Raw genomic sequence first — 21,700 nt, forward strand, 5'->3', positions numbered from 1 at the left:
ATCATGAACAAGATAAGGATGTCCACTCTCTCTTATTAAGCATTTTCCTGGAGATTTTAATCAGTCTAAGAAGGAAAGTAATGGGAAGTGACTGCTAATGGGTATGAAGTTTCTTTTTTAGAGCAACTAAAGTATTCTGAAATTACATATTGGTGATGGCTGCACAACCCTGTAAATATACCAGAAAACATACTTTTATACTTTAAAAGGGTGAATTATAGGACATGTGAGTCATATTTCAGTAAAGCTTTTAAATAATTTAAGCAAGCTATGGGTGCCTAGGTGGCTCAATTGGTTAAGCATCTACCTTTGGTTCAGGTCATGATCTTAGGGTTCTGAGATCAAGCCCCACACTGAACCCCACACCAGCCCCGAGTCTGCTCCTCCCTGCTTCTCATGTATGTACTCTCTCTCTCAAATAAATAAATAAAATATTTTTTAAAAATTTAGGCAAGCTAAAGAAGTTAAAGACATAAAAAATAGAATGTAAAAAGCAAAACTGTCTTTAATCACAAATAACAGGTTTTAGATATTCTATGTTTATAGAAGTCCTAACATCATTAAGATTCTCTCCAAATTGATCAACAGATTAAACACATTCCTTATCAAAATCTCAGAAGCTTCTCTTTTTGTAAAAATAGAAAGCCGATCCTAAAAGTTATATAGGAATACAAAGGATCTAGAATAGGCAATACATATTTAATAAGAAAAAAACTGTCAAAACATACCAATAAGCTACAGTAATCAATACAGCATGGGTTTGGTCTAAAGACAGGCAATAGAGATTAAAGGAAAAGAATAGAAAGTCCAGAGATGTATTTACATATATATGGTTAATTGACTTTGACCAAGGTTCAAGAGAATTCAGTGCAGACAAAGTAGCATTTTCAGTAAATGGTGCTGGGAGAATATCTACGTATTGCATGGTGCACTGGGTGTTATACGCAGCTAATGAATCATCGAACTTTACATCAAAAACCAGGGATGTACTGTATGGTGACTAACATAATATAATAAAAAATATTATTATAAAAAAATGAACATAGACTCTTATATCATAAACAAAAATCAACTCCAATGGAATGCAGGTCAAAATTTAAGAGCTAAATGTTCTAAAAAAATTATAGGAGAAAATCTTTGTAACCTGGAGTCAGGCAAAGATTTCTCAGACCACCAAAGGTATGAGATATAAAAAAATAAAAAGAATCATAAAATGGACTTCATCAAACTTTAAACATTTTGCTCTTCCAAAGATACCATAAGAAAATAAAAAGACAGCCATAAAGCAAATAAATATATTTGTGAATCATATACTGATAAATAATCTATATTAAGAACTTATAAATAATTCTTACAACTCAAAAATGAGAAGAAAAACAGCCCAATTTGAACATGAGCAAGATATTTAAATATACATTTAATAAAAAATATTCTGTCAACTAATAAGGACATAAAAAGATAATCAACATCATCAGTCATTAGGGAAGTGCAAATTAAAATCACAGTGAGATACTGCTACATGTGTATTAGCATGGCTAAAATAAAAAAGACTGACAATATCAAGTGTTTGCAAGAATTTGGAGAAAATGGAACCTCATAAATCACTGGTGGAAATGTATAATTCTAAGGCACACTTTGGAAAAACATTTTGTCAGTTTCTTAAAAAGTTAAACATATACTTCCTATAAAAGCCTGTGGCTCTACTCTAGTTCTCTGTTATCTAAGAGAAATGAAAACATATGTCCAGAGAAAGACCTGTTCATAGCAGAATTATTTATGATAGCCAAAAGGTGGAAACAACCTAAATGTCCATGAAATAATGAATGAACAAAATGTGGTATATTCACACGATAGAATATTAGTCATCAGTGAAAAGGAATAAGGACAACAACATGGAGGCACTTGGGTGACTCAGTCAGCTGAGCGACCTACTCTTGATTTCAGTTCAGATCATGATCTTAGGGTTGAGATAGAGCCCAGCGTCAGACTCTGCACTGGGTGGGAGCCTGCTTAAAATCCTCTCTCTTCCTCTCCTTCTACCCTCCCCCTGCTCACATACTCTCGCTCACTCTCTCTCTCTAAAAAAATTAAATAAATAAGGACAACAACATGGATGAATCTCAAGTAGCCAGACACGAAAGCTCACATACTGTATGTTTCCATTCACGTTAAGTGTCCAGGAAAGGCAAATCTATAGAGACAGAAGTAGATTAGTGGTTGCCTGAGGCTGGGGTTAAGAATGGATGGTGACTGCAAATTTTTGGAGAATTTTTTAGTGGTGATGGAAATATTCTAAATCTAGATTGTTGTTATAGTTGCACAGCTCTGTAAATTTACTAAAAAAATCATTGAATTGTACACTTAAAACATAAATTTTATCATATGTAAATAATACTTCAAAAAGAGCTCTTATAAAATTAAAAAATCAAGAGCGGCATTATAGCATAGCATTTAAGAGCAGGGATTCCAAAGCTAGACTACAAGATTTACAACCCGACTCTACCTCTTAGTAGCTATATGGAAGTTACTTCAGTTCTCTGTGCTTTGTTAGCTTATATTTTACAAATGCTGAGTAAAGCTCTAAAACTGCATAGTATTCAATAATTGGATTAATGTCTTTTACAATGAATCCTAACACCAGTGATTCTCAGTATCTCATCTATTTCGTATAGTACGAGCTACCCATGAATAATATAAATTTTACCATCAGCAGAAGGTATGTATCAGAATCTCAAAGTGGGAAGGAGGCATGAAATAGGAGGTAAACAACAGGCTGAATATGGTGGTTTGAAAATGTTTACTCCAATGATCAAGTATGTCATCTTATTAAGGATCCCTGCTATTGACTTACAGCCACTGAGTAAATAGTTTCTTTTCTACTCCTTTGGAATTAAGACAAATTTGTGACTTGGTTATTTGGTGCCTTATCTCATCCCCACTGGAAATATCTAGGTACATATCCAAAATGAAAACACATATCAGAGACTATTCTTATTATACTATTTGCTGATTATTTTCTATTATATCGCTGACAAAAAAGCCAGTGTTTATTTTACATTTATTATTAGTGCTTTGCATTTTTAGGATTTTTTTTGGTACATATTTGTCTCCTGAACTAGATTGAATACCACATGTAAGTCACTTGCTTTTATTTATTTTTTTAAATTTTTTTTAAGATTTTATTTATTTATTTGACAGAGACAGAGACAGCCAGCGAGAGAGGGAACACAAGCAGGGGGAGTGGGAGAGGAAGAAGCAGGCTCATAGCGGAGGAGCCTGATGTGGGGCTCGATCCCATAACGCCAGGATCATGCCCTGAGCCAGGCAGACGCTTAACAACTGAGCCACCCAGGTGCCCCAGTCACTTGCTTTTAGATAGGAATGTACCCAATGCACTAACACAAGAAAAAATTTTCAACTCAGATGCTATTGCATCTACATTCTCAGTGTCCATTTGCCTTTGGCCGGAGAAAGCAATCCTCCCGGAAAATGAGTCTCTGGTCCTCATATCTTGATAACACCTCTCACTTTACTAAGCTACTTGCCCATTTCTTTATCCTTCTACTACTGCAAGGTCTAGAACACATTCTTTATCTAGAGCACTGTGGAGCTATACACATAACATTTGTACACCTCAAAATATGTATGTCATACCTCAAAGAGTTTTGAAAACTATAAAATGAATATGAATCAAAATGAATCACCTAGTTCTTAACTGCTCCACAGGAAAACATCATATTATTTCTAGATTTTTGCATATAGAATACCAATTTTTTTAATGTTTTTTTATTATATTATGTTAGTCACCATACAGTACATCCCCGGTTTCCGATGTAAAGTTCGATGATTCATTAGTTGCGTATAACACCCAGTGCACCATGCAATACATGCCCTCCTTACTACCTACCACCGGTCTATCCCATTCTCCCCACCCCCCTCCCCTCTGAGGCCCTCAGTTTGTTTCTCATAGTCCATAGTCTCTCGTGTTTCATTTCCCCTTCTGATTACCCCCCTTTCTTTTTATTTTTCTTCCCCTACCGATCATCCTAGTTCTTATGTTCCATAGATGAGAGAAATCATATGATAGTTGTCTTTCTCTGCTTGACTTATTTCACTTAGCATTATCTCCTCCAGTGCCGTCCATGTTGCAGCAAATGTTGAGAACTCGTTCTTTCTGATAGCTGAGTAATATTCCATTGTATATATGGACCACAACTTCTTAATCCAGTCATCTGTTGAAGGGCATCTCGGCTCCTTCCACGATTTAGCTATTGTGGACATTGCTGCTATGAACATTGGGGTGCATATGGCCCTTCTCTTCACTACGTCTGTATCTTTGGGGTAAATACCACCACATCTTCTTAATCCAGTCATCTGTTGAAGGGCATCTCGGCTCCTTCCACGATTTGGCTATTGTGGACATTGCTGCTATGAACATTGGGGTGCATATGGCCCTTCTCTTCACTACATCTGTATCTTTGGGGTAAACACCCAGTAGTGCAATGGCTGGGTCATAGGGTAGCTCAATTTTTAACTTTTTAAGGGACCTCCATACTGCTTTCCAGAGTGGCTGTACCAACTTGCATTCCCACCAACAATGGAGGAGGGATCCCCTTTCTCCACATCCTCTCCAACAATTGTTGTTTCTTGCCTTGTCTATTTTTGCCATTCTAACTGGTGTAAGGTGGTATCTCAGTGTGGTTTTGATTTGAATTTCCCTGATGGCTAATGATTTTGAACATTTTTTCATGTGTCTGTTAGCCATTTGTATGTCTTCATTGGAAAAGTGTCTGTTCATATCTTCTGCCCATTTTTTGATTTCTTTATTTGTTTCTCGTGTATTGAGTTTGAGAAGTTCTTTGTAGATCTTGGATACCAGTCTTTTATCTGTAGTGTCATTTGCAAATATATTCTCCCATTCCGTAGGCTGCCTCTTAGTTTTTTTGACTGTTTCCTTGGCTGTGCAGAAGCTTTTTATCTTGATGAAGTCCGATAAGTTCATTTTATCTTTTGTTTCTCTTGCCTTTGGAGATGTGTCATGAAAAAGGTTGCTTTGGCCGACCAATTTTTTTAAAGTAGAGGCATAACATAGGAAAAAATTCTAGAGAAAAGAAGTTTCTGAACTTACTGAAGTTTTAAAGTTTAAAGATCTAAGTTTTACTGGTTATATGCACTAATTTTTCAGTGAGATGGTCAACACATTAAGAGTAATAAAGGAGAAGCTTAAATTTAGTAGAGCACAGGGTCTCGAGTTCACACTGTAGGCAACGTGTCACCTAGGCATTTTAGAAATGAAACAATCTGCTCTGAATTCTGAGAAATGTTCTTTCTAAAACCCAAAAGGTAAAAAACACTACTTCAGAAGTGGTTGAGGTGCTAGGCAGGCTCTTTCTATGACCATGGAGTAAAGGGCAGGATGTGAGATTGATGATGAAAAAGAAAGGAGAGTAAATCATTACTAGCCATTATCAGTAGAGGATGAGCCATTTCAAACATATAATCACCAAATACCCAAACCAAGCAGCACATTAGTCATAAGAATCCCAGTTGTCTGCCGGCTTACCATTAAATCCTTGAGCTATAGGCAAAAGGCTTTAGTACACTGGAAGGACTTTGGGCTTCCTAATTGGAAGACCACTAGTTTACCACTGCATTTAGCCTTTTAGGGAGCACGTACAAGTTTTAACAATTATCTCAGACATGTAGCTCCAGGCTCATTTTCTCACATTCACACTTTTCCCCACTCTCCAACCATCTGCAGATATGTGTGATTTCCCCACACAAAGCTCTCATGTTTCTGTCTTTGCACACACTTTTTTTCTGCCTGAAATGTCATTTCCCTTGATATGTGCAACAAATTTCCTTCAAGTCCTTGCTCAAATATTACCTCTTCCATGATGCTTTGTACGTGTGCTGTGGGCATAGTGAGATCTCCAGCTCACAGAAATCCCAGAGCACTTTTGGACCTTAGTTCTTAGCACTGTTGAAATAACTTTCTAGGCCCAAGATAGAGCTGCTCCTGCTTGGGGTGCCATGTCAACAAACTGAAATTTAGATGACTTCTGTGTTCCTGTAAATATTCTACTTGACCAGAGACACAGTATATCCAGTCAGCCAATCCCCAAATGCCAAGCTAACTCTAGATCTTTTCACCCCAAACAAGGTTGACTATGTGGCCCTGGCCAATCAGATATTTTCTATTTTTCTCTTCCTAGTTCTTTATTCTTTATCCTATGAAAGCTTTCTGTCTTCTGCCCCATTTTTCAGTTTTGCAAAAGGAGACTGTCCACTTCATGAAGTGAAATAAAGTTTGTTAGTATTAACTAAATTATTTTCTTTAATCATTTTTAACAGCACATAAGATTATCAGTATCTGTTTATGTGTCTGTTTTCTGAACAGAACTGTAACTTGAAAGAAGAGTCTCTATTTATCATTGTAATCCTATCCCTACTATGGTGGTTGGCCCATAGGAAACAGGCAATAAATACTTCTAGACTTAATAAATATTTCAGCAATATAGAGCAGTTATTTTCAGTCCTGATTCCCGGAAGAAGAAACTGGGGCCCAGAGAAGGGAAATGCCTTGTCAATGGTTACATGCTCATATGGACCAGAGTTGGGGCTCTTACTCAGAGCTCCTAATTCCTAAAGTTCATTTCACTACAATATACAGTCTCCACTCTGTCTAGGATTAGCATCTAAAATAGCTTCATTCTTTGGAATTAGAGGGACTCTTCTGGTGATCTGTAAATCCCCCCCACCCTTGTGTTAGAATGAGCTTTTTAAACAGACTCAATCTGTCTGGAGATCAGTTTCTTGCCTTTAAAAATAAAAGCAATTCTTGTTATTACAATGCCCTGATTCCCTCTTACAGCTGACCACTTGTGAATACATTCTTCCTGTGCTCCTTCCAACTCAATGCCAGTTCCCCTGTAAAGCCCTCCCATATCTGGACCCATGCCTCCAAGGCGTAATGAAACCTGTACTCTTTAGTTCACAGCTCTTCATTGTTTGCTTTTTTGTGAAAATTCTATTATGCCTCATAGTACAGTGAATGATGTGTCCTATCTTTCCTGCCAGGATATGAGCTCATGGAAGGTAGGAATTGCTATCACCACACAGAGTAAACCACATAATTTATGATTGACTGAGTACCTGTATTATTACTTGCTTCTCACCTCATTGTAAGCTTTCTCAGAGCCCAACATGAACCACTCTACATCTTGTATGTCCTTGCCTCTGTTCATTAGAGTGAGGCTCACTAAATACGGTTCTGTGAGTCAGAGTCAGTTTCTAACTTAATGAAAGAGGAACTGCAGGTGGAATCCCCTAGAGCAAAAGCCATTACAAAAAAGGACTGCGTGAAACAAAGCTATCAGTGTTTGTTGATTTGATTACATTAAATCCTATAGAGCTAATGTAACAACGTGGCCCAAGTGCCTTCCCTGGTTCCTGGACATTTCAGAGGCAATCTGTATAATAAAGATTCATGTGCAAGCTATTTGCATCTAAAGTAAGAAGAGACTAGCTTTACTGTTAACATTTTCACAATTTGTCTTTCGAAATCACAAGTACATAAGCAAAACTGACCCATTCATATAGTCAAAGAATAAAGGAAGGCATGAAGGTTTGAATATGACAGGAGGCTTCTTTTAATTGCTTCAAAAAATGCCACTTTCTTCTCAATGATGCAACATGGAGAAGTGAGTTATTTTCTTTAATTTTCAGCTAAATGTAGGACACTATTACTATGTAGCTTAACACAAAAAGACACTTTGCACAATGTATTCAATTTTATAAAATCCCATTGTGTTAAAGTTCTGAGTTCCAGACCTGAATTTCCAACCGCAGCTTGTCACGTAAACCTCAGACTCATTATGTTTAAACTTTATATCCCTTACATTCCTTTCTTAGAGAAAGTAGTGGGATGGAGTAGAGGAGAAACTGTTTGCTTTAACCTCTGTGTGACTTCAGTTTCTGTACCAGCTCTGCCACTTATTAGTGGTGTGACTGTGGCTCTACTGAAACTTCAGTTTACTAAATATAAAAGTGGGTGTTATTAATACAAAAACCTCCAAAGTGGACATGTGCCAGGACATGTATCAAGCAATTCATAAGGCTTATCATATTTACTCCCCACAACAGCCTTATGAGACAGGCATTGTATGATTCACCACATTTTACAGATGAAGGACCAGCAGTAGTCTTACTGCAGAACCTACCTTCTTAATCACAATGCTACATGCATTGTGTAATGCACAATCACTGCCATGAGAAATGAGATAAATACATGTGAAGCACCTAGCACATCACCTGGCATATAGAAAATCCTAAATAAGTGTAAGTTCTCTAAACACACTTTCCTCTGTATAAAATATCTGTTTCTTCTTCTACATTGCTTTTTAAAAAATAATGGCACCACAATCTTCTCAGTATCCAGGGAGAATATGTAAGGGACAGTCTCAATATGCCCTCTTCCTCATTACCCCATACCTAGTTAGACACCAAGTTCTTTTGAAAGCCTCTCCTTTCTTCTTCACTCTTACTTTTTGCTGCCTTTGCTTCATTCCTGAACAGTCTTCTCTGGACTACAAAACGGTCAACTAACTGGTATCCTTGCTTCTAAATGATTATCCAGAGTGCAACCTGAGTATATATATCTATGTCTATCCTCCTCCCTTTGGCAACCCTAAGCTTGTTTCCTATAGTTGAGAGTCTCATGATTTGTCTTTCTCTCTGTTTTCCTCTTATATTATTTTCCCTTCCCTTCCCCTATGTTCATCTATTTTGTTTCTTCAATTCTGCATATGAGTGAGATCATATGATAATTGTCTTTCTCCGATTGACTTATTTCACTTGGCATAATACGCTCTAGTTCTACCCATGCCATTACAAATGGCAAGATTTTGTTCTTTTGATGGCTGAGTAATATTCCATTGTTTGTATGTATGTATGTACACGTGTGTGTGTGTGTGTGTAAACACACACACCACTTCTTTATCCATTCATCTGTGGACAGACATCTGAGTTCTTTCTGCATTTTGGCTATAGTGGACATTGCTGCTATAAACATTGGGGTGCATGTGCCCCTTCAAATCACTATGCTTGTATCCTTTGGATAAATACCTAGTAGTGCAATTGCTGGGTCATAGGGTAGCTCTATTTTTAACTTTTTGAGGAACCTCCATACTGTTTCCAGAGTGGCTGCACCAGTTCGCATTCCCACCAACAGTGAAAGAGGCTTTCTCTTTCTCTGCATGCTTCCCAACATTTGCTGTTTCCTGAGTTGTTAATTTAGCCATTCTGACTGGTGTGAGGTAGTATCTTATTGTGGTTTTGATTTGTATTTCCCTGATGTCAAGTGATGCTGAGCAATTTTTCATGTGTCTGTTGGCCATTTGTATGTCTTCTTTGGAGAAATGTCTGTTCATGTCTTCTGACCATTTCTTGACTGGATTATTTGTTTTTTGGTGCTGAGTTGGGTAAGTTCTTTGTAGATTTTGGACACTAGTCCTTTATCTGATAAGACATTTGCAAATATCTTCTCCCATTCCGTAGGCTGACTTTTAGTTTTGTTGACTATTTCCTTTGATGTGCAAAAGCTTTTTATCCTCATAAGTCCCAATTTTGCTTTTGTGTTTCTTGACTTTGGAGATGTGTCTAGCAAGAAGTTGCTGTGGCCAAGGTCATAGAGGTTGCTGCCTGCCTTCTCTAGGATTTTGATGGTTTCCTGTCCCACATTTAAGTTTTTCATGCATTTTGAGTTTATTTTTGTGTCAGGTGTAAGAAAGTGGTCCAGTTTCATTCTTCTTTTTTTTTTTAATGTTTTCTTATTATGTTAGTCACCATACAGTACATCCCCGGTTTCCGATGTAAAGTTCGATGATTCATTAGTTGCGTATAACACCCAGTGCACCATGCAATACGTGCCCTCCTTACTACCTATCACCGGTTTCATTCTTCTACATGTGGCTGTCCAATTTTCCCAACACCACTTATTGAAGAGACTGTCCTTTTCCATTGGCTATTCTTTACTGCTTTGTCAAAGATTAGAGTTGAGAGTCCATTTCTGGGTTCTCTACTCTCTTCCATTGATCGATGTGTCTGCTTTTGTGGCAGTACCATGTTGTTTTCATGATTACAGCTTTGTAACACAGCTTGAAGTCCAGAATTGTGATACCCCCAGCTCTGATTTTCTTTTTCAACATTCCTTTGGCTATTCAGGGTCTTTTCTGGTTCCATACAAATTTTAGGAATATTTATTCCAGCTCTGTGAAAAATGCTGGTGGTATTTTTGATAGAGATTGCATTGAATGTGTAGATTGCTCTGGGTAGCATAGACATTTTAATAATATTTGTTGTTGCAATCCATGAGTTTGAAACGTTTTTCCATTTCTTTGTGTCTTTCTCAATTTCTTTCAGAAGTGTTCTGTAGTTTTCAGAGTACAGAAATCTCTTTCGTTAGGTTTGTTCCTAGGCATCTATGGGTTTTGGTGCAATTGTAAATGGGATCAATTCCTTGTTTTCTCTTTCCTCTGCATCGATGTTAGTGTATAGACATGCAAGTGACTTCTGTGCTTTGATTTTATATCTTGCAACTTTGCTGATTTCCTGTATCAGTTCTAAGAATTTTTGGTGGAGTTTTTTGGGTTTTCTATATAAAGTATTTTTTCATCTGTAAAGAGTGAAAGTTTAACTTCTTTGCTGCTTTGGATGCCTTTTACTTCTTTTTGTGGTCTCATTGCTGAGGCTAGGACTTCTAGTACTATGTTGAGCAAGAGTGGTGAGAGTGGACACCCCTCTCATGTTCCTAACCTTAGGAGAAAAGCTCTTAGTTTTTCCCCATTGAGAATGATATTTGCTGTGGGTTTTTCATAGATGGCTTTTATGATGTTGAATTATATTCCCTCTATTCCTATATGGTGAAGGGTTTTTATCAAGAAGGGATGCCGTATTTTATCAAATGCTATTTCTGCATCTATTGAGAGGCTCTTATGGTTCTTATCCTTTCTTTTATTAATGTGGTGTATCACGTTGATTTATTTGCAGATGGTGAACCACCCCTGCAGCCCAGGAATAAATCCCACTTGGTCGTGGTAAATAATTCTTTTAATGTACTCTTGGATCCTATTAGCTAGTATCTTGGTGAGAATTTTTGCACCCATGTTCATCAGGGATATTGGTCTGTAATTCTTCTTTTTTGGTGGGGTCTCTGTTGGTTTGGGTATAAAGGTAATGCTGGCCTCATAGAATGAGTTGGAAGTTTTCCTTCTATTTCTATTTTCTGGAACAGTTTCAGAAGAACAGTTATAAATTCTTCTTTAAATCTTTCGTAGAATTCCCCTGGGAGGCCATCCGGTCCTGGACTCTTATTTGTTGGGAGATATTTGATTACTGATTCAATTCCTTCGCTAGTTATGGGTCTGTTCAGCTTCTCTATTTCTTCCTGTTTCAGTTTTGGTAGTTTATATGTTTCTAGGAATTCATCCATTTCTTCCAGATTGCTTAATTTGTTGGCATATAATTCCTCATTATTCTAATTGTTTGTATTTCTTTGGTGTTGGTTGTGATCACTCCTCTTCCATTCATGATTTTATTAATTTGGGTTCTTTTTCTTTTCTTTTTGAATAGTCTGGTTAGGTGTTTATCAGTCCTATTATTTTTTTTGAAGAACAAGCTCCTAGCTTTTTTATTCTGTTATATTTTTTTTAATTTCTGTATCATTGATTTGTATTTTACTCTTTATTTCACTTATCCAGCTAGGTTTAGGCTTTATTTGCTCTTCTTTTTCCAGCTCCTATAGGCGAAAGTTTAGGTTGTGTATTTGAGACTTTTCTTGTTTCTTGAGGAAGGCCTATATCACTATATACTTCCCTCTTGGGACTGCTTTACTGCATCCTAAAGGTTTTGAACTTTCATGTTTTCATTTTCATTTGCTTCCATTTATTTTTAATTTTTCATTAATTTACTGGTTGACCCATTCATTCTTTAGTAGGATATTCTTTAACTTCCACGCATTTGTGGTTTTTCCAATTTGTCTGTGTGTGTGTGTGTGTGTGTGTGTGTGTGTGTGTGTGTGGTTGGCTTGAAGTTTTATAGTATTGTGGTCTGAAAATATGCATGTCATGAGCTCAATCTTTTTGTACCAGTTCAGACCCAATTTATGACCCAGTATGTGATTTATCTGGAAAATATTCCATGTGCACTTGAGAAGAATGTGTATTCTGCTGCTTTAGGATGAAATGCTCTGAGTATATCTTTTAAATCCATCAGGTACAGTGTGTCATTCAAAGCCCTTATTTCCTTGTTGATCTTCTGCTTAGGTGATCAATCCATTGCTGTGAGTGGGGTGTTAAAGTCCTCTACTATTATTTTATTATTATCAATGAGTTTCTTTAATTTTGTTATTAATTGGTTCATATATTTGGCTGTTCCCAAGTTAAGGGCATAAATATCTACAGTTGTTAGATCTTCTTGTTGGATAGACCCTTTTATTATGATATAGTGTCCTTTTTCATCTCTTATTGCAGTCTTTGGTTTAAAATCTAGTCTGTGTTATATAAAGATGGCTACTCTACCTTTCTTCTTTTTAAGATTTTATTTATTTATTCAAGAGAGAGAGAGATTGAGAGAGAGCACAAGTAGTTTGGGGTTGGGCAGAGAGAGAGGAGAAACAGACTCCTCACTGACAAGGGAGGCTGACAGGGGGCTTGATCCCAGAACCCTGGGATCATGACTGGAACCTAAGGCAGATGCTTAACCGTCTGAGTTACCCAGGCACCCCCCAGCTGTTTTTTGATATCCTAGCATGATAAATCGTTCTTCACCTCCTCAGTTTCAATCTGTCTTTGGGTCTAAAATGAGTCTCTTGGAAGCAGCATATTGATCAGTCTTGTTTGTTGTTGTTGTTGTTTAATCCAATCTGAAACCCTATTTCTTTTGTTTGGAGCATTTAGTCTACTTACATTCAGAGTAATTATTGAAAGATATGAAGTTAGTGCCATATCATTACCTGTAAATTTGCTGTTCTTGTAGATTGTCTGTTCCTTTCCGATCTTTGTTACTTTCAGTCTGTCTTTCCGCTCAAAGTATCTCCTTTAATATTACTTGCAGGCTGGTTTAGTGATCACAAATTCCTTTAATTTTTGTTTGTTCTGAAAAATATTTATCTCTCCATCAATTCTGAATGACAGTCTTGCTAGATAAAGTATTATTGGCTGCATATTTTTCCCATTTAGCACTTTGAATATATCATGCCAGTCCTTTCTGGCCTGCCAGGTCCATGTGGACAGGTCTGCTGCCAGCCTCATGTGTCTACCCTTGTAGGTTAAGGACTTTTTGTCCCAAGCTACCTTCAGGATTTTCTCTTTATCTTTGAAATTTTCAAGCTTCAATATTGTATGTCAAGGTGTTAATCTATTTTTGATGATTTTGCTGGGCATTCTCTGTGCCTCCTGGAATTGAATGCCTGTTTCCTTCCCCAGATTAGGGAAGTTCTCAGCTGTAATTTGTTTAAATAAACCTTCAATCCCTTTCTCCTGCTCCTCATCTTCTGGGACTCCTATAATATGGATGTAATTTCACTTTATGGAATAACTGAGTTCTCTCAGTCTCCCTTCATGATCTAATAGCTTTCTTTTCCTGTTCTTTTCAGCTTCCTTGTTTCCATCATTCTATCTTCTAGATCACTGATTCACTCTTCTGCTTTGTTCATCTTCATTTTTATGGCCTCCACTTGGGACTACATCTTGGTAATAGCATTTTTAATTTCAGCCTGAATGGATTTTAGTTCTTCTATTTCTACAGTAAAGGATTCTCTAGTGTCTTCCATGCTTTTTTCAAGCCCAGCTAGTATCTTTATAATCATTGTTTTAAATTCTAGCTCAGACATCTTACTTATAGCCATAATGATTAAATCTCTGGCAGTGAGTACTACCTCCTGTTCTTTGTTTTGTAGTGAATTTCTTCATCTCATCATTTTGTTCAGAAAAGAAAGAAAAGAAGAAAGAGAAAAAACAACAATGACAACAGAAAAAAACAAAAAGAAGAACCACACAAAACAAAACACTAGATCCTGGGTGTGTTTTGGTGTGCTTCTTTAAAGAAACTAGATCCCAAAATAAGAAAGAAAGAAAAATGTATAAATATATATTATATTTCATATATATATGATACAATGAAAGGAAACAAATTAAATATATATGTAACATATATTTATAACATATATATGTAACATACATAAAAATAAAAATTAAAAAGGAATTGAAAAAACAGAAAAATAAGTGAATAAATACTAAAAGACTAAGTAATAAAAATGCAAAGAATCCTATGTACCGTTTTCCCCAAGAGCTGAAGATTTGCATCCCTCTATGATCAGTAAACTTTGTGCCAGCCAGTTGTTTGTCCTGGTCGTCTGGGGGAAGGGCCTGTTGTACTGATTCTCAAGTGGACTTGCCCTATTGCACATGTTCCTCCCTTGCACAGAGGCAGGGCTCAGTGTAAGAGGCTCCGGATTCCACTATGTGGCGTCATTTTGCTCCTTGAAGGCTTTCAGCACTGATGGGTGGGATGAATATGGTGGTGCCCCACTCTCTAGCACCTGGAGCTGAAAGTTTATGCCCTTCACTCTTCAGTAGCCCTTACAGAGAAGCAATCAATCACTCTTATCTCCCCATTTTCCACCAGAACCTTGTGTTTACCGAGCCTGTGACTAAGTGTTTTTATATCAGGCACATGCCTGAGTTTCAAAGCTCCAAATTTTATGGACTTGTGGCACAGACCTACTCTGTTCCTTCCAGGGGAGGGACAGGGGTATTGCCATGCTTCTGCCTTTTGGAGGAACCCTCCCAGGAAATCAGTCACACAACTGTGCAGCATTTCGGTTTATGGCAACGCAGAACAGAAACCCGGCACCTATACTTGCTGTTTTCAGCCAGCTTCTATGCTCTTATTCCTGGGAACAGTGCAACACTTAGGTGCCTCCCACTCTTCTTGTGACCCCAGGGATCATGAGACCATGCTGTCACACCTGGGATTCTGCCCCGTTTCACTACCTGAGCACCTTTAAGCCAGGGATGTCCCTCCCTCCCTCCCTCCCATAGCAGACTTCTAAAAGTTCTGATTTTGTGCTCCACTGCTTTCAATACTTTGTGGTAGACTTCTTAAGTCAGCTCCCTCCCCTCCATAGCACCTTAGCTATATCACCCGATTCAAGCCAATTCAAAGCTCATTCCCCACAGACTCACTTCATTATTTCTGCTAGATGATGCCACAGCACTCTGTATTTCCCTGATCTTAGCACTTATTCTATGTTATCATTTTTAATTGTTTTCCCCACTAGAATATAAGTTATGTGAGGGCAGAGACCACAACTATTTTTGCTCACCATTTTATTCCTAGTGCCCAGAATACTGTTTGGATCTCATTAAGCCCTCTAGAAATATTTTTGGAAGAATAAATAATTGAAAGCTCTAACAAGAGACATGAATTTTCTGATTCATGATTTCAATTCATGAATACCTATCTTTGTGCATATGCTATTTTCCTCTGTCTGGAATACCCTCCTATACCTCACCTCATTCCTCATCTGTTTAACAGTTACCTATACCTCCTTCAAGATTCAAGATATAGGATGAATTGGCTCCTTTTTACAATTTTCCTTGATGCCTCCACATAATTTTGGATGTACCTTACCTTGTGATTCCATCACATTTTGTATTCCCCTCAGTTTAAGAGTTTTATGTTATTGTGCATCTATCTGTGAACAATATCTGCTTTAACATCTAGACTGTAAGGTCATTAAAAGCATGAGCTGTGTCTTGTTTATCTCTGTGTAGTTCAGCACACACCCCAAAGCCTTAAACATAATAAGCACTCATAAATGTGTTGAATGAATGATTCATGTTCATGGAATAAAATCTAGTTAAATTCAATGAGTACTTATCCATCCTACTCAAATAATCAGTGGAACTTGCTTTTACTGCATTATATATTATGCACATTTATATATAATAGGTATAAAGAACCATACAATGAATATATTTACCCATATCTTCATCAATAAATGTCATTAATAGAAATAAAGTTTCCTATATATCTGTGTCTGGAAAAAATGGAAAATACTTTTTAAACATATATATCATCCTGATCTGGGTTCATCTTCTCTGTACTGTTTTAATTTTAGTATATGTGGTGCTGAAGCAAGCAGCAGGTAATGAGATTTGGCCTGCATTTTTATGGTTGTCCTGAGGTCCCAAGATGAGGTTTCATTCTAAACTTTACTAGTTACATAGCTATGCAATCCTTGGTCAGATTTTTCTAAGAAGCTGCCCTTCTGTAGTTTTCCATGGAATCCAGATAAGATTTCCAAGGGTCACAATTATAATGTTGTAGAATAACACTTTGGGAAAAATTCTAAGTGTTTTTTTAGACCTTATCTAATTCGTAATTTTCATGTGTCTGCTAGACAGGCAACAGCCACATTATTATCAGAATGAGAAAGAAGATAATTTGTATCCTGCAAAAGGTCACTAGATGAATAAATTGTGGGGCCATAAATAGAGCCAAGCTTTATATTTTCAGTTTGAACCTAGGTCTACCTCCAGATCCACCTTCCTGGGTCCAAAGTGAATCACCTACTATGTAAGGGAACCAATGGCTTTATCATGATTCTGAACTTCTGTGCCTCCTTTATTCTGTACTTCAGAATAAACACAAGGGCATTCCACATAGTTTCCTATTTTATCAAACTCCACTTTCTTGTCCAATTCAGACTAGAATGAAGGACTCAATGGTCATCTTCTTCCCAATCATCTAACTTTGTTTTCAGTGACTAATTCTTTGGTCTGCTTCATCTTCTGTACTCCTCAATCGTCATATTTCATCATTTTTCTATCTTCTTCATATTTTAACATTCCCATCCTCCCCTCTCCTTTCTTCTTTCTTTTCTATGCCTCCTCTAAAACTCAAACTTATCATTGATCTTTTTTATTTTATTATTCACTCTCTCCACTATCCCATTCTTCTCATTCATTCTCTATTCTTTCCCCTCAGTCTCTGTGTGTTTATTTCCTTTCCTGCCCACCACTTCCTCTTCGTTTTCTTATGGTTTTTTACGCGTCCACATCTCATCATCCTCCTCCATCCCTCCAACTACCTAATTCCACAATCCTCTCCTTTGTTTATGTATACTCTGCTTCATTCTTTCAACAATTGTGTACACTCCCACCTTCTCTTCAAACTTCTTAATGTCCTTTGTTACAAGTACGTCTCCCTTATATTTCTCCACTTATGTTTTGTTCTCTTCAAATTCTCCTTCATACATTATCTATTCTACCTATCCACCTCTACTCTGTCCTATCCTCCCCATCTCCTTTTCCATTTTCATCTAACCTCATATCCTTTCATGCAGTGTGAGAAGAGGTGTCTCTCTTCCTTTATAAGCAAAACTTTCAAGGTAGTTTTTAAACCAACCTGCTTACAGTTTTCTTTGGCAACTTGATGTGGGCAAAACCCCATTTCTACTATATCTTCAATCTTCGTCTTTCTGCTATCTCACAAATAAGTGCCAGTATCTACATTCAAAAAAGCAACTATTTCTTTTTACCCCTGAATGTATCTATTATATACTCATTGCTTTCATTTTCAAACAAGCTCCCAGAAAGTATTTTCTGTGTTTACTATTTTCCTTACTTCTATGTCAACTCCTAAAAACTCACCACTCCACAAAACACTACATTGAAACAGTGTATGTGAAGAACACCAATGTCTTCCATGTTGACAAACCTAATACATTTAATTCTTTATATTACTTGATCTCTTTGTAATATCCAACAATGTTGTAAAAATGTATAAATAATGGCAAAGAGCATAAACTTGCAGCCAAACTGCCAGAGTATGAATGCTGACTCAACCATTGACTACCTAGGTGATGTTCAAATTTCTTCTTACCCACGCTTGTCTCAGTTTCTTCCTCTGAGAAGTGGGAATAATAGTACCTATCTCACAGAGTTGTTAGTTTACAAAAGTTAAGTGATAAGAATAGTGCATGGCACACTGTAAATACTATATTGATGTTAACAATTATACTTATGCTATATTGATATTATTATTGATCACTGTCAGCTTTTTTGAAACCCTTTACTCCTTTGATATATCAGTCAAAATGAGTCAGATTAGCATGCAGTAACAAAAAATCCTAAAATCTCAGCATCTTCAAACAACAAAGACTTATTTCTCACTCACACCACTTATCTATCTCAGGTTTTAGGGAGGGGCACTGTCTTCTATGGCATCTTCAATAAGGGATGCAGAATGATAGAGCCAAGGACACCTGGCATAATGCTACTCACTGTGGCCAGGGGAGAGGAACATAGAAAATTATGTATCTCCCTCCCTAAGAAATGATACATGTATCTGATGTTTGACCAGGAGCCATATAAACCAATTGCTCTGTCTCGCTTGCAAAATATACAGCTTCAAAATGTGTATTCATCTAAAATAAAGAGAAAACTGTGTTCTTAAAAAAAAGAACTGATGCGTGTTATTTCCAGTCACATCTATCCATGCCTAACTTCAAGATTCTATGGAAGTACAATACTACAACTTACCCAGAAGGACATGCATTAGAAATACTGAAGTACTGACTATCACACTTAGCTTTCAAGATACTGCACATTAGGGGTTCTACCAACACATTCCTTTCTTTTTCTTCTTGGTCTCCTTCATAGGTTCCTCTTTCTCCCCTTCTGCCATAATGATAACGAAGCTACATGATTGGATCCTTGGCATGATTTTTTTCTCACTCTGCCTGCTTTCCTGAAGGGATCACATGCATTCACATGGTTGTCCCAATATACTAACAATACCAAACTTTACACTTCTAGCTTATATCAGTCTTCTGATCTTAAGATTTTATATCCAACTGCTATTACACACTTATCCCTGGATAATCTACAATCTTTTAAGGTTTATCTTGCCCAAAATTAATCTTGCAGGTTTATCTTGTCTAAATGTCTTCTAACTTTTATATGACCTGCCCCAGTTTGTAGCACCATCACTCACCCATGTTATTTGGGTACTTACTATCTTGACTCCTGTCCCTCCTGTCATTCTAACATTGGCTGTTTATACTATTTCTTCAGTGTCTCTCACTTTCTCCATCTTAATCCCCTGCTCTGAATTAGACCTTTACCACTCCTTGCCCAGACTATTTAAGCTGTCTACTAACCAGTTTCCATAATTCCAGTTTTGTTCCTTTCAAATACATTCTTTACACAGTAACTAGAGTGCCATATATAAACTTAAAAACTGACCACCTCATTCTCTTGCTTCTGTTGAAGGTAACCATTCCATTTCCTGTAACTTCTCACTTGGTTTTCTCTGCCTAGAATGTCCTTTCTGTCTTTCCTCCACTTTACACCTACAGTTATCTTGCTACATTCTACTTAGTGAATAGTACAAAAATGAATGCTAATACTAATAATCAAGTGCTCCAACACACACATATATACACATATATATGTAAATATATAAGATCTAGGAAGAGATCAATAATATATATATGTTAATTTTATTGACCTTTTCTCCAGATTATTCTTCCCTTCTTCTCTCTACCTTCTTTTTCCCACTTCTATCCACTTTCCTTCTTTTCTCCATCATTCTCTCCTCTAGTCTCATTTCTCCTCTAGTTTCTCAGCTCCTCCTCTTTAATTCAACTTTTCTCTTAAGTATCCATTTGCTATCCATTCTTCTTTGCCTATCTTCTCATCTACCAAATTCTTTCAGGAAAAATGTCAATAAATAGCAAATTTAAGGTAATGAAGGACTAGCATATGGGCAAGGACAATTCATGTATTCAACACATATTTCAGTTTCATTGTACAAAATAAGAAAAACTCACATTTAATACAGCCACAGAATTTGCACTGAGATTTCCATTCAATAATGTTAACTCAGTTACTTAAAATTGATACTCATTAAGGTGTGAGAGAGCTTCAGGACAACTGACAGCACAGAAGCTAGCAAAAACATAATACAAGAACCAAGAAAGTTTTTTAGTGTTGGGGCAAAGAATATTATGGAACTGGAAATGTTTTTAAAATCATTCTTTTTGAAGGCAAAATTATATATAATATACATTATTATATATGTGTATATATATGTATAGGGATTATATTTATTTAGTTTAAAGATTTGTTTATTTATTTTAGAGCAAGAACACAAGAAGGGGGAAGGTGAAGAGGGAAGGGCAAAGGGAGAGGAAGAGACAGAATCTCAAGCAGATTCTGCTCTGAGCGTGGAGCCCGATGCAGGGTTTGATCTCACAACCTTGAGAGCCTGACCTGAGCCAAAACCAAGAGTTGGATGCTTAACCAACTGAGCCACCCAGGTGCCCCTGTATATAAATGATATTTAAAAGAAACATTCTGGGGTGCTTGGGTGGCTCAGTTGGTTAAGCAGCTGCCTTTGGCTCAGGTCATAATCTCAGGGTCCTGGGATTGAGCCCCGCATTGGGCTCCCTGCTCTGTGGGGAGTCTGTTTCTATCTTTCCCTCTCCCTCTGCCCCTCCCCCGCTTGTGCATTCTCTCTCTCTCTCTCAAATAAATAAAATCTTTAAAAAAGAAAAAAGAAAAAGAAAAATTCTTAGGTTATTTAGAAACCTCACATCAAACTCCCCAGCATTCCCAGGCAGTGTGGCATAAAATATGTGTTGCTGTAATTTTGTATATATTATATATGACATTGTATGCTTCAGAAAATATCCATCATTATTTCATTTGATTCTCACAATTCTACATTATAGGGAAAGTTTGTTGCTGCAGTTAAACAGCTTATTCTGACTGTCACAGTGTTCTGCCTGTGTATATAGCTGCGAGTCTTTGAATTTAAGAGTCCATGAATATGTATATACTTATGTGTTGGTCGACATGTGTCTCAGAGTATGCATACATTTATACATCATAAACATATATCTCTGTGTGTGAGAATGTTTATACATTCAACTCTATTTATTTGTATATCTATAATATATATATGTCTGTGAATGTGTGTACCTGTAAATATGTTAAGAAGTGTGTGCCTTTCTAATCTGTAAACTTAACAGAACTTTCAATAGATAGCTTAAAACATGCTGTTTTCAAGCCCTACCCCGATTATACTTTAGATGGGAGGTACTACTCTCTGACCTCATTGTGTAGAGGAGGGTTCCATTGTCCACCAGTCTGAGCAGCTTGTTAGGTGTGGTCATGTTATGGGCTACTGATTTCTTGCCATTGTGAAAGAAGGTGTCAGGGGTCCAGATCTTACTAGCCAGGAGATTGTTCAGTGGAAGGATCTTCATGGGTCCATCAAATTTCAGTCTTTCATCATGCCATGTCTGACGAAAAAATACATCAATGGTGTACTCCTAGGGACAAAAAAGAGAGAACAATGTTTGAACATAGTGCTGGTGAGGACCCATAGTGCCTTCAGCAAATATTAATCAATTTGCAATATTTCCTCCAATGCACAGAAGTAGCAGTCTATTGATAGTACTTACTGGTAAGTATGGTAAATGATTATGATTGAAAAATAAAGCCATGGTGATCAATAAATATGAAAATAATATATCTGACAAGATTTTGTTTAGGAAGGTCACTGCCAACACTGCCTGCACATCATACAAGCTGACCACAACACTGCCTTATGAAAAGGCAAGAGC

The 21,700-nt window shown here is 37.0% G+C and overlaps 1 protein-coding gene across 1 annotated transcript in view; it reads right to left on the reverse strand.

Moving 5' to 3' along the window:
* Positions 1 to 21,700, reverse strand: part of GABRA3 (gamma-aminobutyric acid type A receptor subunit alpha3) — a 151,816-nt gene that overhangs the window by 111,036 nt on the left and 19,080 nt on the right. Inside the window, exon 2 of the mRNA XM_008685641.2 lies at positions 21,186 to 21,406. Within this exon, the coding sequence (XP_008683863.1) occupies positions 21,186 to 21,406 (221 nt within the window). The remainder of the gene's footprint in view (positions 1 to 21,185; positions 21,407 to 21,700) is intronic.

Source organism: Ursus maritimus (assembly GCF_017311325.1).
Source record: "Ursus maritimus isolate PB19 chromosome X unlocalized genomic scaffold, ASM1731132v1 scaffold_X1, whole genome shotgun sequence".
In the NCBI taxonomy this organism is placed as follows: Eukaryota; Metazoa; Chordata; class Mammalia; order Carnivora; family Ursidae; genus Ursus; species Ursus maritimus.